This window comes from Bombus pyrosoma, linkage group LG14, assembly GCF_014825855.1.
Source record: "Bombus pyrosoma isolate SC7728 linkage group LG14, ASM1482585v1, whole genome shotgun sequence".
NCBI lineage: Eukaryota > Metazoa > Arthropoda > Insecta > Hymenoptera > Apidae > Bombus > Bombus pyrosoma.
The window spans coordinates 5,030,766-5,045,308 of NC_057783.1; the positions used below are offsets into that span (position 1 = coordinate 5,030,766).

General features: G+C 34.8%; 2 protein-coding genes across 7 annotated transcripts in view; one reads left to right on the forward strand and one right to left on the reverse strand.

Moving 5' to 3' along the window:
• On the reverse strand, positions 1–14,222 carry LOC122574613 (apyrase-like). 6 transcript variants are annotated; one of them, XM_043742368.1, is made up of 13 exons: positions 11,915–12,171; positions 9,530–9,582; positions 7,927–8,158; positions 5,630–5,855; positions 4,592–4,708; positions 4,433–4,513; positions 3,332–3,533; positions 2,246–2,351; positions 2,057–2,151; positions 1,549–1,703; positions 1,242–1,427; positions 478–575; positions 1–415 (listed from the first exon to the last, which is right to left on the reverse strand). In XM_043742368.1, exons 3-13 carry the CDS (start codon positions 8,055–8,057, stop codon positions 175–177), a joined length of 1,638 nt encoding a protein of 545 aa, XP_043598303.1. In that variant the 5' UTR covers positions 8,058–8,158; positions 9,530–9,582; positions 11,915–12,171; the 3' UTR covers positions 1–174. The 6 variants fall into 6 exon arrangements, with proteins under 6 accessions (XP_043598303.1, XP_043598304.1, XP_043598307.1 ...); XM_043742369.1 differs by lacking the exon at positions 11,915–12,171 and adding an exon at positions 10,835–10,908; XM_043742372.1 differs by lacking the exons at positions 9,530–9,582; positions 11,915–12,171 and adding an exon at positions 14,073–14,222.
• The window catches only part of LOC122574608 (protein 5NUC-like), an 18,445-nt gene continuing 16,268 nt past the window's right edge, over positions 12,367–14,543 (forward strand). The window contains exon 1 of the mRNA XM_043742356.1: positions 12,367–12,508. The gene's annotated coding sequence lies outside the window, so the exon portion shown is untranslated. The remainder of the gene's footprint in view (positions 12,509–14,543) is intronic.

A 14,543-nucleotide genomic window follows, 5' to 3' on the forward strand; every position in this document is an offset into this window, starting at 1 on the left:
TTATGAAATAGCATTTTTATTAAATTTACATTTATATTGCACAAGTTCATTTTAGATTAAATACACTTTACAATACTGTGATATTAACATCAGTTTGCGAAATATGATTCTAGAAAGTCTTTGAATCTTTCTTACTTATTGTTTTGCTAGCAAAATGGATATTGACCGAGCTAACTAAGAACCATTTTCATCTAAAAAGATCACTCGACGGTCTCGTCCAGTTAATATAGGGCTGATCTTCTTCATGTATTTAGACAATACTACCCAGTCCAAGTAACCGACTTCGTGATTTCTACCACAGGTTTCGAATGGGACGAATCCATCCCCGCCTTGGACTAAGAAGGTTGGAAGTACAATTCTGTACCACTGATCTAACACCAGGTCTTCGTACCTTGGTACCTCGCAAGCTCTACATCTAGAAGAATACGCGAATTGTGAAGATTTGTCGAAGTTATCGGTGAAAATGTAAGTACTCACCTTATTTTGACATCCTCCACCTTCCTGGAATTTCCTTTTATTTTATAAACCACTTTTAGCCCTGACCATATTAAAATATCTTCTTCCATTTCTAGGATCTGAAATGGTGAAATTAAATATATAACGTCACGGTATATATTAATAAAATACTTATCAGTTATCTATATATAAGTTAGGTGGCTTTAAGGAGGGCACAGAGGAAAGCAAAAGAGAACGAGAGCCTAGCGCATGGCAGCACTTGTTACACGTCGGTAGAAACGGTGCTGGTTGATAGGAGCTGGAACGCACGAGTATGTAAACATAAAAACGTAAAAGTTGATTACGCTTTCTGTAAAAAGTAAATTCATTTGTTTCGTACAATCTTCTCTAAAATAAGCCACAGCTTTTTAATATTGAACACACACAGAGTGGAGCACGTAATTGGAAGAACCTTTTCGGTGAAATTATATATTTATATAATTACAATAGAATTCCATTTAGAAAATTTAGCGAAAGATTACATACGTACGTGTATTAACAATTTATTGTATTATAATTTCAGAAACGATTTGTGATTACGGCCTCGTAAATGGACACTTCAAGTGTCTACTTGCAAAACAAATTAATTAAGTGAAATTATACTTTCTCGAAACCATTCGATTTTTATTCGAAATATTTTTCACCGAATTAATTGCTGTGTAATTGAAGCAGTTCCAGTTACGATACATGCTCCGGCCGATATTAAGTTTCTTTAAATTAATGCGAATTAAGATAAAATGTTATACCTGCAGAATGCAGCTGCCTTTTAATTCGAGGATGTCCCAAGTGTTCTCGAAAGGTTGAGCCATTATCAGATCGGCAAAAGTGATATCTTGACCTACGGAGTCTATAGGAGCACGTATTCCTCCAGGATTATAAACACCGACTGCAGCGTATGTCCACACAGTTTTATTCTCTGCTCTCTCCACATACTACGATCATTTAGCAAACACATTTCATTAGGAAATCCGTGTATAGACATCACTTTAATTTGCCTCAAAATAATTCTTTAATCGTTAATTCCAGGGGACAGACGAAATATTTGTGACATACAGCATCGACCATGGCGTCTGTGATCAAATTTCCAAGGTTGCATTCCTTTCTGCGACATTTATTGTCGAGGAAAACTCTCGTTCGAGCAATCTTCGTTCCTGCCTTCTCATCCACCCTTGCTTTCCATGGTGCCAAAGCCTTCAGCATCTCAGGATCTGGAGAAAAATTTTGATAAGTGATCGTTTCACAATTACGTTTCACAAAAGAACATATTCTCAATTAATAAAAAATTAATTTTAATTAATACCTAACAAATTAAAGAAATATCGATTCTTTCAATCGGTACAAGTACTTTCAAATAAAATACAAGTTAAGAGGTAATTGTTTAAAATTTCAAACTGGAATTTTGTATAGATAATTTATATGAATAGTACGCGAATCCATCAAGGTTACAAGATTCCTTTATTTTCATTCGCTTGATTGATACAAAAAAGGCCGTTTACAGTAACCATCCCCTAAATGTTTGGTATAATGTGTACATATAATAAAAGCAGAGATTTATTCTTACCTTCCTCGATAGAGTAATCAAGGAGAATCGGATTTCCGTCCCAATCAACCACCTCACCATCCGCATCGAACCACACCGTCAAGTTCCCCAGGTACCTGGCACAAACAGGAAACCACTTCCTCATTTTCTAGAAGAGAAGAAGACGAAACAACAAGCAGTTTCTTTTTTTATCGAGAACAAATTACCAACTTTGTGAAAGCAGCTGCCTGAACGATCAACACCGTTCTGTTGGTCTTCTCTTGAACCACCACCACAGGATATTCGTCCTCTGGCTCGTCGATGAAAGGGGCTGGTCCTAAGTGATAAGTATTTTATCATCACAAGCGCTTAACAATTGATGGAAATAAGATTTCCCACCAAATGATCGCTATGGTCTGATAAAATATACATGTAATATGCTAATAATAATAATAATATACTATAATAATATAATAATATACTATAATTATATATACTATTTAAAATTTTTTTCACAGGATAATCGCAGTAGTCGATGGTAAAATAACGATAGTAATAGTAATAAAATAATATTTTATAAACCCTCTAACAAAAAAATAAAACTCCAAGCTTCAGTTTGATATTCTTATTTTCTTTTTTAGAGTAGAACGAAGATGATCGTAACATATGAAATCTCTGATTAAGTGTTTGATATTTTCCTTCCTGATCGATCGATACGAAGAAGTATATCATTTACCTACGATATGATTCGCATAAAATTCAAAATGATTCAACTTATAATATTTTGTTTCGCGTATCTTCTGTTTGAAATACCGTTGCAAGGTTTATTCTCTTTGCGGTAGTACAATGAGTCATCTTTCTTTACGAGTTTATATTCGATTATTTTAGAGCCAGAGCTGGCCATGGCCATCGTCGAAGGTTGCATGACTGCTAACTATATATAAACTTTCAGTACTGTTCTATTTAAACATTTGGGACGATGAATACTACAGGATAATAGACATTTTAATCAATACGTTTAACTAATATTCCAAATACGGGATAACACTATTACGTATTTTAAAAAATACTTGAAAAGTTCGAGAATATCTAGATTTTGTTTTTAGAAGAGTCTTAAAAGGAAATTGAAGAGAAACGAAGAAAAAAGAGGCAGGTCTAGAAAAACTATATAAAAATTAAGACAATAATGGCAAGAGTGTATCAGTTCCATTAATACAGTACTTCGATCGACAACTTGTTTTAACGAAAAGCAAAAGTATATTTATCTTAATCGAGATAAACAGGATACTTTCGAATACTTGCAAATGTTGTAATTACCTGAATAAAGAAACGTATGAGAATGTCCACCAACGATAAGGTCGATCAGAGGACACTTGGCTGCCATTATTCTGTCCACATCCAATCCACAATGGCTTAAAACGATAATAATGTCGATCCCTTGGGACTTCAATCTCCGTGCCTCGTCATTCACCGATTCCACCTCATCCAGAAACTTTAATTTCCCGGTAATGGAAATTGTCTGGTAATTTGTAAGTTTCAATTAAGGACCAGAGTAACGTCGAATCACTCTTCCGGTTAAACCTTCGTCAACGTAATCTTCTCCCGTTTTCTGTCTCGTGTAATTATCTCCGTGCTTCTTGGAATCCGTTTAAACGTATTGATGATTAAAATATAGCTTAATAGTGACTTTTATGACCATTTTTATCTCATTCATATATAATGCCATAAAAGAAGAAAGATAAATCGAGAATATAACTAATGGTTTGTCTCGTTGAATGTGAAATAAGTTTCAGCTATTCAATTATTCAACTATTCAAATACAATACATCATATTCGATTATGTTAGACTAATCGAATAAAATATTTAGAAAATAATCATTTAACCAATATATTATTTTAACAGATGTAGTTTTGAAGATGTCGTTTGTATTAGTTTATTTAAATAAGCAAACAATTTTTCTTGCAGTTACTTCGTTATTTAATTATCAAACTTTTGTTTATCCTATTTAGCATAAAATAAAAATCGAAATGACCTGCCAGTTAACACAAAACAATCTTTCTTTTTCGTTTCTGTTAAATCTCCTACCGGAACATTTTCAAAAACGAAATCTTCAAGATATTCTTGAATTTTTTAAATAACTTTCTAAAATACATAGCGTTATCCTCTGTTTGAATTTCGATTAAATGCATCGATTAAATTTTAGTGTTATTAGTTTAGTATCGTTAAACAATAAAATACTTGGAATTATTATTTTCTATATTGATCTTAAACAAAATATCTTCGGTTAATTAGTCAATATTGGAAGATGACGAGACCTTAATGTTGCAAGTGCATCCTATCCTTTAAAAAAACTCATGATTCGCTCGATTACGTCGACGAAGGATTAATCAAACGTGAAATTAAAATTCGATACAAACGTCCGTAGTCGATATAATAACGCCGATGACTCCGATCTTCGTGCCATTCCTTTCGATGATCGTGCTGTTCTTATAGAGTCCCTAAAAATATTTCAGCAATATTCATGCTTTAGGCTTGAAATGTCAATGGATACCTTAGTTATAATATAATGTACTAACCTCCATCGTTGGCTCTTCACTTGCATCAATATTGGTGACTACTACTGGTGCCTTGACCATTTTTAAAAACGGAACTACACCCTCGATATCATCGTCAAATTCATGGTTTCCTATTGTCTGAAAAATTAATCGTCTTATAATCTTTTCTTCTAATAATTGTAAGTACCAATTCTATCTACGATTTATTTTATTATTTTATTAAATGGTTTTATCTACGAAATCTAAATAAACTGAGATAACATTGATTATCGATTACGGTGCGATTTAGAATGTCACGCTTACATACCAGATTTTGTATTATCAAATAAAGAGATATAAGTTATCAACATTTATGTAGTTATTATCACTATTTTATTATTATTTTAGTATTTTATCATTATCTATAAGTTACCATTTGCCAATTCCGCAATTATTACAATCAATCGGCATTCTTTTACAACAAAATCATGATCTTCCATGATCGTCAGGAATTTACTGACTCGGTCGCGTAGATTCTCGTACTCAATATCTGGATCAATTTAATTAACAGACTGTTACGCGATCACGAGCGAAACCATGTTTTCCAGTGGCTTCATCGACCAAATTTGACACGATAAATTCAGCTCCATCGGTTTCAAACATTAAATTTCGTTTAACGACGAGAACGAGCCACGTTCGAATGATCGATTGTTAACTTTTTGACCCAATTAAACCAGTCGACCGATCAACAGCGGGAAGAAACCCTTTTTCCTATTCTTTTTTACCAGCTTATCGTCTCTCCAGTTTCGTTCCACTTTTACATCGCTCTTCGAAAGACTCTATCTCCGTCGTCCCTAACTCCATCTCTGTCATTTATTTCCTGGGATGATTATCATTTTATTACTTTAGCTGTCTTTAGTTATCACGATGCGCTTCGAGTTTAATTTCGAATCAATAGAAAAAACCAAAATGTTTTTTCCTTATCACGTATTTAAAATCTCTTCTCTCGTGCTGATAATTGATGATAGTTCAGCCTCAACATACTTGTTTTCGCGTGATTATTTCATGAGGCCGTCTTACCATAACATCGTGCGGTAACATGTTCATGAAGGTAGCAGTCACGTTCCAACGGTGAACGTTGTACCACAGTGTCCCTTGATAGTGATCGCCAGCGTTCAAGAAAATTGGATTCGGCCTTTCATTCATTAAACGATTCACTGCCGTGGAGACTCTTGAAATTCCACCGACGCAATCCTTCTCCTCGCCTTCGTGACACGCTTCGGATCGAGGACCTGTTTGCTCGAACCTAGAAAATATTTTCCTTCGTGAATAAGTTTGAGCAATACAGTGGTTCGCAAAAGATGATGTCGATAGATAAAAATTACTTCAATAGTATTCTAATAGTTACCACAGAAAGCTTTGACGCGTATATTGCGTTACGTAAAACATTTTGAAATTTCATTAGCATTGTAATAAGACTCGACTGTCATCGTTATATCGATAAAATATCATGGCAATTTTTGTATGTACGTAAAAGTTACAAAATATGTAATGTCATGATTTATTTATTATCTTTGACAGACAATTATTCATCGTATTAGTAAATCGCTATATTCAGGACCATCCTTGAAACTAATTATACGCTTAAAATGAATATTCAGCCTGTGTACTAATTTTTTACCGTATATACGTTTGCAACGACTATCTGGTTATTTTTGTACACGTTTTCAAACTGATGCAAATTTTATGAACGTAAACAATATCGTCTCGTTATAATGGCAATGAAATTTCGTAACGTTTCATACAATAATACATACAATATGGTGATAAAAGTTCTCCATGGCGAGTGTTCAGATACTTTCGCGATACTTTCATGATACTGCAATTGAATTCCGAAAAAACGAATACAGTACAAATTTACAAATCGAGTACAAATGTTACTCGAACAGAATGTAAATGTTTCTAAATTCGCGTCGAGGGTCGATATTGAGCAAGACAAAGCTGGTTGATAGAAAAACGAGCGCGATAAAAAAGAGTTGTCATGATTAATCCGAATCATCGCGTCCCTGACCTTGAGATTTCACTTGCTAAGACCTCGAAAATCAAGCAGCTCACGCTTTTAGAATTCCGTTTCCATTGTTGAACGACCAGTCGATTATGTAACGAATTTTCATTTCCTTTTCTGCGTAGTGTCTCTCTTTTAATGCGAATCGTCATTCGATCATAAAATTGTTAATTACGTCAGTTATGGTCGTTATTTATGCATCGTGTATTAACCATCGATGTGTTTACGATCGATCAATATGATCAACTCAACAAATCATTTTGTATTGGAAACATCACTCGATGCGAATGATCGTGAATCATCTGGAATTGTTTGTGGAAGTGTAATAAAATTTCATGTCGTGTTTGTAGATATGGATGTCTATGTTTTGATGTAAAAATGCAAAGTATGCATACAGTGTAGAAAAATAGAACGTGAAATACACGGAATATAATATTCGTTATAATATTAATTTCTCTCTTCAGGGCTAATCACTAATATCGATAGTATACTTTGCAAATACCATTAAGATATAAATGATATATCAGTAATATATTACATATCTTTAAGTATAAGTTGTAACTTATAAATTGTTTAATTAGTTAGTTACTAATAACTTAATCCTAGCAGATCTGAAAAGAATTCGGCTTCCCTGTCGATACTTAATACGCTATTTCCTCTGCATCCTAACAGTACAAACAATTATCGCGAATAATAAACTTAGTATGTATACAACAGCAACATTAACATTAATTAACATGAAACTTTTCCATTGACCTAGTTTTTTCGATTCTCGATTCGCAACGTCATTCGCCTTCTCATTGAATTACCATTCACTGAATATATAATATGCATTCTGCCGTTCGGTTTTTTTGTAGTAACTATATATATGGATTTTATAAAACAATTAGAAATCAAGGTTGAATCAGTACTTAGAAGAAACGCGCACTACCTTTTTACGGAATCATCAGATTATTAAATCGAAATTACTTTTTAAAAGACATAGGAATAACGCATCTTACCGTTTACTGCATATTCTATTGTATAAACTTGCTGTTTAAATATGACGATTTTAACAAACAAATTTAAAAACAGTTTGCCATCTTATTAACCATATTTAATTTCTTTCGATGGCTTTTCGGCAGATATCCTAGAGATAGCTTGACAAAAAACGTTTCTTTATCTTTTTACCCAAGTTCCTTCAAGCTCTCCTACAGTGTTCAATCTCTCGCGATTGAAAGAATTTTATAAAATAGTCAGAAAATGAAATCACCTAAGTTTAATTCGTTTTACAATTAAAACGCGTGTTATCAAAGACAAGCACGTGGCTTACCTCGCGTGGAAATCATTTATGTGTATCACCGACAACTCGAATAAATCCGATCGTCCCGGATAATACAGTCCCCTTCCGGTGAATCCGTAACATATCTGAAGTAGGAACGGTAACAGCAAAAACGGAAGCATCGTGAATTGAATTCGTGCATCAGGAACGTCGCGGCTCTCCTCCAGGAATTACGTCTCTGGAATCTTCTTCACCGCATCCAAGTCGCTTCCCTCGAGTTTCTCTACGAGAACGAAATAACGTGTCCTGCATTCATAGTTGGAAACTAGTTCGTACCACGGTTTAGACGATATTAGGCACTACGACGAAGGCTCTCGCGATCACTGCTCGAGCTTTCAAGTTTGCACGTTGAAACGTGAAACTTCGTCGAGTCTTATTCGACGACTTTTAAGAGAAAGGAGAATCTGAAAGGAATACGTTCGAACGTAACGTTAAACAAGATTAGTCTGAACCGTCGATCTATGCGACCTTTTTACGAACGAAGATCAAAGAATACATATTCAATCTTTCTAAACGGTATGAATAGTTGTTGTTGTTACATAGTGTTTGGATAAACTTACTACAATAGAAATTGTATATATCTTGTCTTAAGCTTGCCTTTAGGTTCCTTTACGCGGACTGGAGATGCCAATTCACGTATTACATACAAAAATGTTAACTACTGTTAAATAAGACAATAAAAAGAAGCAATGGATGCTATAACCAAAGCGTTATACATGTGTTCTTTACATTACGTGCTCGAATAATACGAAACCGTTATCAATATATCAGATGTAATATTGTTTGCTTTGGAAAGTTCGTTCGGATTTTTAAGGAATTTAATAAAATAATAAATTTTGCTTAGCTTTTCGAGCATATCACACAGAAAAACATTACTAGAATTGATTTTTAATAAGATTACACGTGTTAAATGTCGCTGGGAAAGTTCGTTTCGATTTTCAACTCCTTGGTCGACATAAAAAATCATATTAGAAAGTTTTTCGCCGAAAAACCTGAGACCTTCTGGAAAGATGGAATATTGAAGTTGCGTAAAAGATGGAGAAAGCTTGTGGAACGAAATAGCATCTATATAATTCGATAAAAATATATCGGATAGAAATGTAAATCGCAACGAACTTTCCGAGCGATCTTTTGAATCTTTTCGATCACTGTGCAAAAATACGCGGCAATTCAGGTTATATGCTTGTCAGAGCATACGGTTGTCAAAGCGTTAAGTTCCTTGCAGGTTCCTCTTGGCGTGTATTGCGTTGTCAAAGCTAATAGGAGAATGAATTCGTATCGTTGGTGTAGATAGCCTAAGTAGATAGCCTAAGTAAACTAGCAAGGAGGAACACTAAATGAGATTATCGGTCTACTAAGTGGTTTGTAGATGCATATAATGTCAAAACAAATGTTTCTTGAAACACATAAATAAAAGCTACAAGCTTGATTATTGGTCACACGTGTCGTTCGGAAGCTAAATTGGATGACAAATTGAAAAATAATGATAAGAGAAACAACGATATTAGCCTCAGTGTAAACCTCGAGCGATTAGATCGTTGTGTGTCGTTAATAACTCTTCAAAAGTAACCGTTAAAATAATTGAAAATGATACCTGTTTCATGAAATCGAAGGACGTAGAAAAAGCGGTGGCGATCAATTTGGCTTCTGAAAAGATTAAACGTCGATAAAGTGGACAAGCAGCCTATTCTTTCAATCCCTTCAGATCCTCGGAAACAACAACCGCCTTTCATGTGCAATTAGGTTAAAGCAATCGTGATATCATTATCGCGTTGTTTCGTAACAGTACAACGAATTTATCATTCGCCGCTGACAGAACTAATTTGGCATTAATTAATTCGCTGGGAGAGACGATTGACGGAATGATTAATGGTCTAATTCATCGTGACATTGTATGTAAAGTGTCTCAGAAAACTGAGCCAAGCCGTAGCGTTAAAACGACAGAAAATAGAACCTGATTAGGAAAAATTAAATAACTTCGAGCGGTACATCACGTGACGCGGTTAACTTCTTCAAAAGTGAAGATCTGTCGAAGATTTTAAGGTCACTCGCGTTTTTTTTTTAAATGGAACTACGCATACATTTTTTTACCCACAAAAAATCATTTCAAAAGATATTTATATTTAAAATGATAGTCTAAAAAATATTTCGATGTTGATTTCATCAAATTGAGCGTATGCAAGACAAGGGAAACATCAACGTAAAAGCATTGCATCGGTTCTCCTTGTCTTTTATACGATAAGTTTTACAACAAGTTAAGATTAAGATATCCTTTAAACTAATTTTCCGACTCGAACGTACCTCGATGCTTTTCTGTGGAGAATTAAAAAATGCGTAGAATAGCGTATAAAAAAAATGTGCAGTTCCATATAAAAAAGTAGAGGTGGCTTTGAAATTTTTAAAACGTCTCCACTTTCGGACGAAACAATTGCGCCATTCACTCGAACCATTTAACTTTTCCTAATATCTTTTTCTATCTTTTATCGTTTGAACGCCGTGGCTTGGCCCAATTGTGTGTGACACCCTACATATTTGTAGGCAGCGTATTATTCTTCTTTTTTTTCTACATTCCACGAATTTCAACAGTTAATTTCTACCTTGAAACTGCTCGGCCATGAAACGTTCAAATTACTGAACAGCAACGTGACTTGATGACTTATCTATGAGATGTAACGATAGCTTATAAAGATCGTTACGCTATCTGTACAAGGTACTAAATATTAGGTTGTTACACAAGTATATTTTACAAATTCAATTTACATTCATCATTTTACAAGAGTTTCCGGGTCCGTTATTAAAAAAAAGGATGTACATTATATTTTTTGCAGCTTCAAAGCTACTTAATCTTCTCCACTTCATACCGTTTTGCAATGCTTAAGAAAAGCTTAAAGTCGGTTACCAGATCTATGATTATAAAATTCAGCGTTTTGAATATCTGATCGATAAACCGTGGATCTAAACAAATGTAGAACTAGACTAAACAAGAGTAAAACTAAAGTAACCAAACAAACAAACAACACCTAAATAGAAATTTCTTATCTGCATTCCGCGTTTTTTTATGTTTGAAAATTTTCCATAAATGCATAAACATCTTCAGTGTAAGATATTTCACTGTTATCTTCTGTCAGAAGCTCTAGAGAATTAGATAACAATTCCATATTTAATACTGATAACTTGCTCATGCTAGGTATCCCAAATTGAACTTGTTATTCAATTACTTTGAAGCGAAATTAACATAAATATCATCGATCGAATAAAGCATCGGTTCATTGTTATTTCAGCCACTCAGAAGCCGTACTGATTAACTCCATAAATTACGAAGCGAAGGAAATTGTTTTTAAAGTTACAATTTTTTAATACCGACGGTTCACGCTAATTTATGTATATTTTCTTGCGATAAATAAGCTCGTGGAAGCAAACAGCTCGTTTCCTCGCCAAGTCTAATATCAATCACGTGTCCAAACATGTAATGAAATCGAGAAACTTACGAGAAACGGAGTTGATCAGTTTGCCTTCCGAGAGACTCGTTTCGTACTTTTTCTCTGATCTTTAATAAAGTACTCATGAACTTGTGTTTATACGACATCCGTTTCCTAGTCTTACTCGTAGAACACGCTATACAGCTTCGTTTTGCGAAAACCACCCAGGACACACTCTGTATATAAACGAAACGACGGGCGGACTGTATGCGACAACCCAATATTAAGCACGAGTATGAGTTTCATCGTACGCGAATGTTGTAATTTGTGGCTGAACCAGCGGTCAACGATAGAAGAAAAATTCTAGATGACAAAACAGTGGGAACAGAGTTACGGAAGGGAGCGCGAAATAATTGACACGATCCACGTCGCGGAGAATCTAATTTCTCGGCGGAAATGTCGCAATTTGCCGCGTAATCGGTCGATTTGGCGAAACGCGGCCATAATTAGCCGCAAAACGCGTCGCAATTAATCGAAAATTTAACAATCACGCAACACACCTGTCGGTCGTGAACGCTCGTCCTCAACTGTCTAGCTAACGGAAGGAACCACGTTTGCATTCCTTCCACGACCAGACAAATTCACTATCAGAATAATACAATGCTGGTTATACAACAAACACGATAAAAAATTCCGTCGGGAGAAGGCAGATTGTCTCTTTTGTTGCTCGGAACGTTCGTACCGGCGTAAACACGGAAATTTTTCGGAAACTTTTACTTAAGATCGCTAATATTGTTCTTGACGATTAAAACTCTGAAGTTGAGGTCTTTGCGTGATACGCCAACGTATATATAGACTGATGTGTCTCTTTATTTCAAGGTTCTTTTTCCTTATCAATCAATAGAATCAGTAGGAGGTAGGTTAATTAAATTGCAATTGGATTTTCTTGTTTAACAAGTCACGTGGAATGCTTTGAGACACACATTATTTGTCTCGGGATCCTGGATGACAGTCTTATTCGTAGATGCTTAGCATATTGTCGTATCGTTTCGTCGAGATAAATACGCTTAATGATATTGTTTAGTGACGATTGTTAACGTCTCTGTCGATTAAATATCATCGGAACGCCGAAAATACGTGTGTTTGATATATAAGTAAGAGTCGAATAATATTTTTTAATTAATGGCTATAAAAAGGATTTGCACGTACTATTCGATAATGGTTCAGTGAAAGATTCCTTTAACAAGTTCTACGTTTCATTTTCGTAGTATCAAGTTTTTATAATATACATGAAAGTACTACTAGTTGACACAAAATTTGATTATACTTGGTATTAATTATGTAAATTCCGTAATATGTACAGCGATAGGCAGATTCTTTTTATATCCACTGTGTATTAATCTTGAAATACACTCTACTTTCTCAGAATTCTCTTGCATGGTAAGCTATTACTTAATAACATTGGTAAATTTACAAGTTACAAGTTATAGCTTGTAGAATCCTATTGTATAAACAATTTTTACCATTTTATACGTTACAAATTAATCTCTGATATCATTAATACATTTCACAAGAGTTCATGGTAAGATGATTGACTTACAGCCGACTAATAACAAATTGTGTAATAAGATGAATGAAATATGTGTAATAAAACGTATCCCATAAACATCTCGCATCGCGCATCAACTGATGATAGAATATTATTGCAAAATGGTATATTAACACTGATAATTTTTAACCTGTAAAACAACTTGTAATAATATCGTATACTTGCAAAAAGGATGCAGGAAGTATAAGCAACAAAGAGCTTCTCTAGAAAATGGGTAAAACAAAAGCCAGTAAGAGATACAGTGTACCTACTGTAGCGTAGTATCGGGTAAATTTAGATATAAATTTTTTCCCGACTATTTACAATTTATTTATAATAAGTTGACTATACAGACAGTTGTTTAACTGGAACTAAATACAAAATTCACACTCTGTCTCAAGCAACTCTCGCAACTCAACAACGCTAACAACTCTCGCAACTCGACAACGCTAGCAACTCTATCTCTCAACAACGCTAACAAATCTCGCAACTCGACAACGCTAACAACTCTACTCCTTGACTTCTAAACTAACTCTGACTCTCGATTCACACTCACTTCTCGATTCGCACCTCTCTGACCAACTCTGACCTCTCGATCAACTCTCCTTAAACCCAAAATCGTCCTTCTCCTCTAGCGTTTGTTTCCTTTTTTTCCGATCTCGCTACGCCCATGCTCCGCAAGGACTAGATGACCTTAGTCACATAGGCTTTCTTCAACGTAAACTAACAACTAAAGAGCAGACGACACTGTTTTTATGTTTTGATCGATCTCTACTTAGGCCTTTTTTTCACGATACTATAGTAGCGTTCCGAGATTAACATTATCCTAAAACTAAGAAATACAAAACATGCTGAAACTTTATCCTACAATTAACAGCGAAGTATATCAAAGAAGAATTAAGAATATAAATTTTGAAGCGGCTGTTGCACGTGAAGATCAAGGTTACACGATTACATTCTTGCCTCGATTGAAGTCTGACCAACGATTCCACGAAGGCATCGTCGAAGGTAGATTAACTAGTTTAGGGCAAAAAGAGGCTGACTTATATGGATAAATGCGGATAAAAGGAGAAGGCAGGTAAAAGAATTTCGAACTAAGAGGTCCTCGAACAATTGTCGGGCTCTCTTACCTTAGGAATCCTTTTTATCTGGCTCAGTTTGCTCTTGTTCTTCGTACGAGCAGCATCCCAAGAATTGAAATCACTCGTGGCAGAAAGCGAAGTGTCTAACAAACCGATTCTTCGTCGATCATCTCGCCGAATGGAGGCAAATGATGCCTCTTTTAATCGTTAAACGACACGAAGTTAATTAACGTTAGAAAAAATCAAAATGAGAAATTTCAACCTTTCTCGTTCTCGCAGTTACACCTATCGCCAAAGTATTCGGACACTTGTAGGAATTTTCTACGGGTTATATGTGTCGTATGAAAGATTTGAGAGAGGAGATTACGACATGATATAATGTGATCATCATCGAAATTGATAAGGTTTAATCGACAAGATATTTGTTGAAAATATACGCTTCGTAAGGGATAAAAAACTATTCGATCGGTCAATTAGCCGTTATATTAACGATTACCGCGTAAACGTGTTTTAATTACG

What these genes read in the sequence shown, in the direction of transcription:
- LOC122574613 (XM_043742372.1), bottom strand. Translation starts at nt 8,057, where the DNA reads ATGCTTCCGTTTTTGCTGTTACCGTTCCTACTTCAGATATGTTACGGA. An exon ending in CAGGCAGCTGCTTTCACAAA is followed by an intron (nt 2,152 to 2,245) that starts GTTGGTAATTTG and finishes TGTTTGTGCCAG; the next exon opens with GTACCTGGGGAACTTGACGG. An exon ending in TGATTACTCTATCGAGGAAG is followed by an intron (nt 1,704 to 2,056) that starts GTAAGAATAAAT and finishes ATTTTTCTCCAG; the next exon opens with ATCCTGAGATGCTGAAGGCT.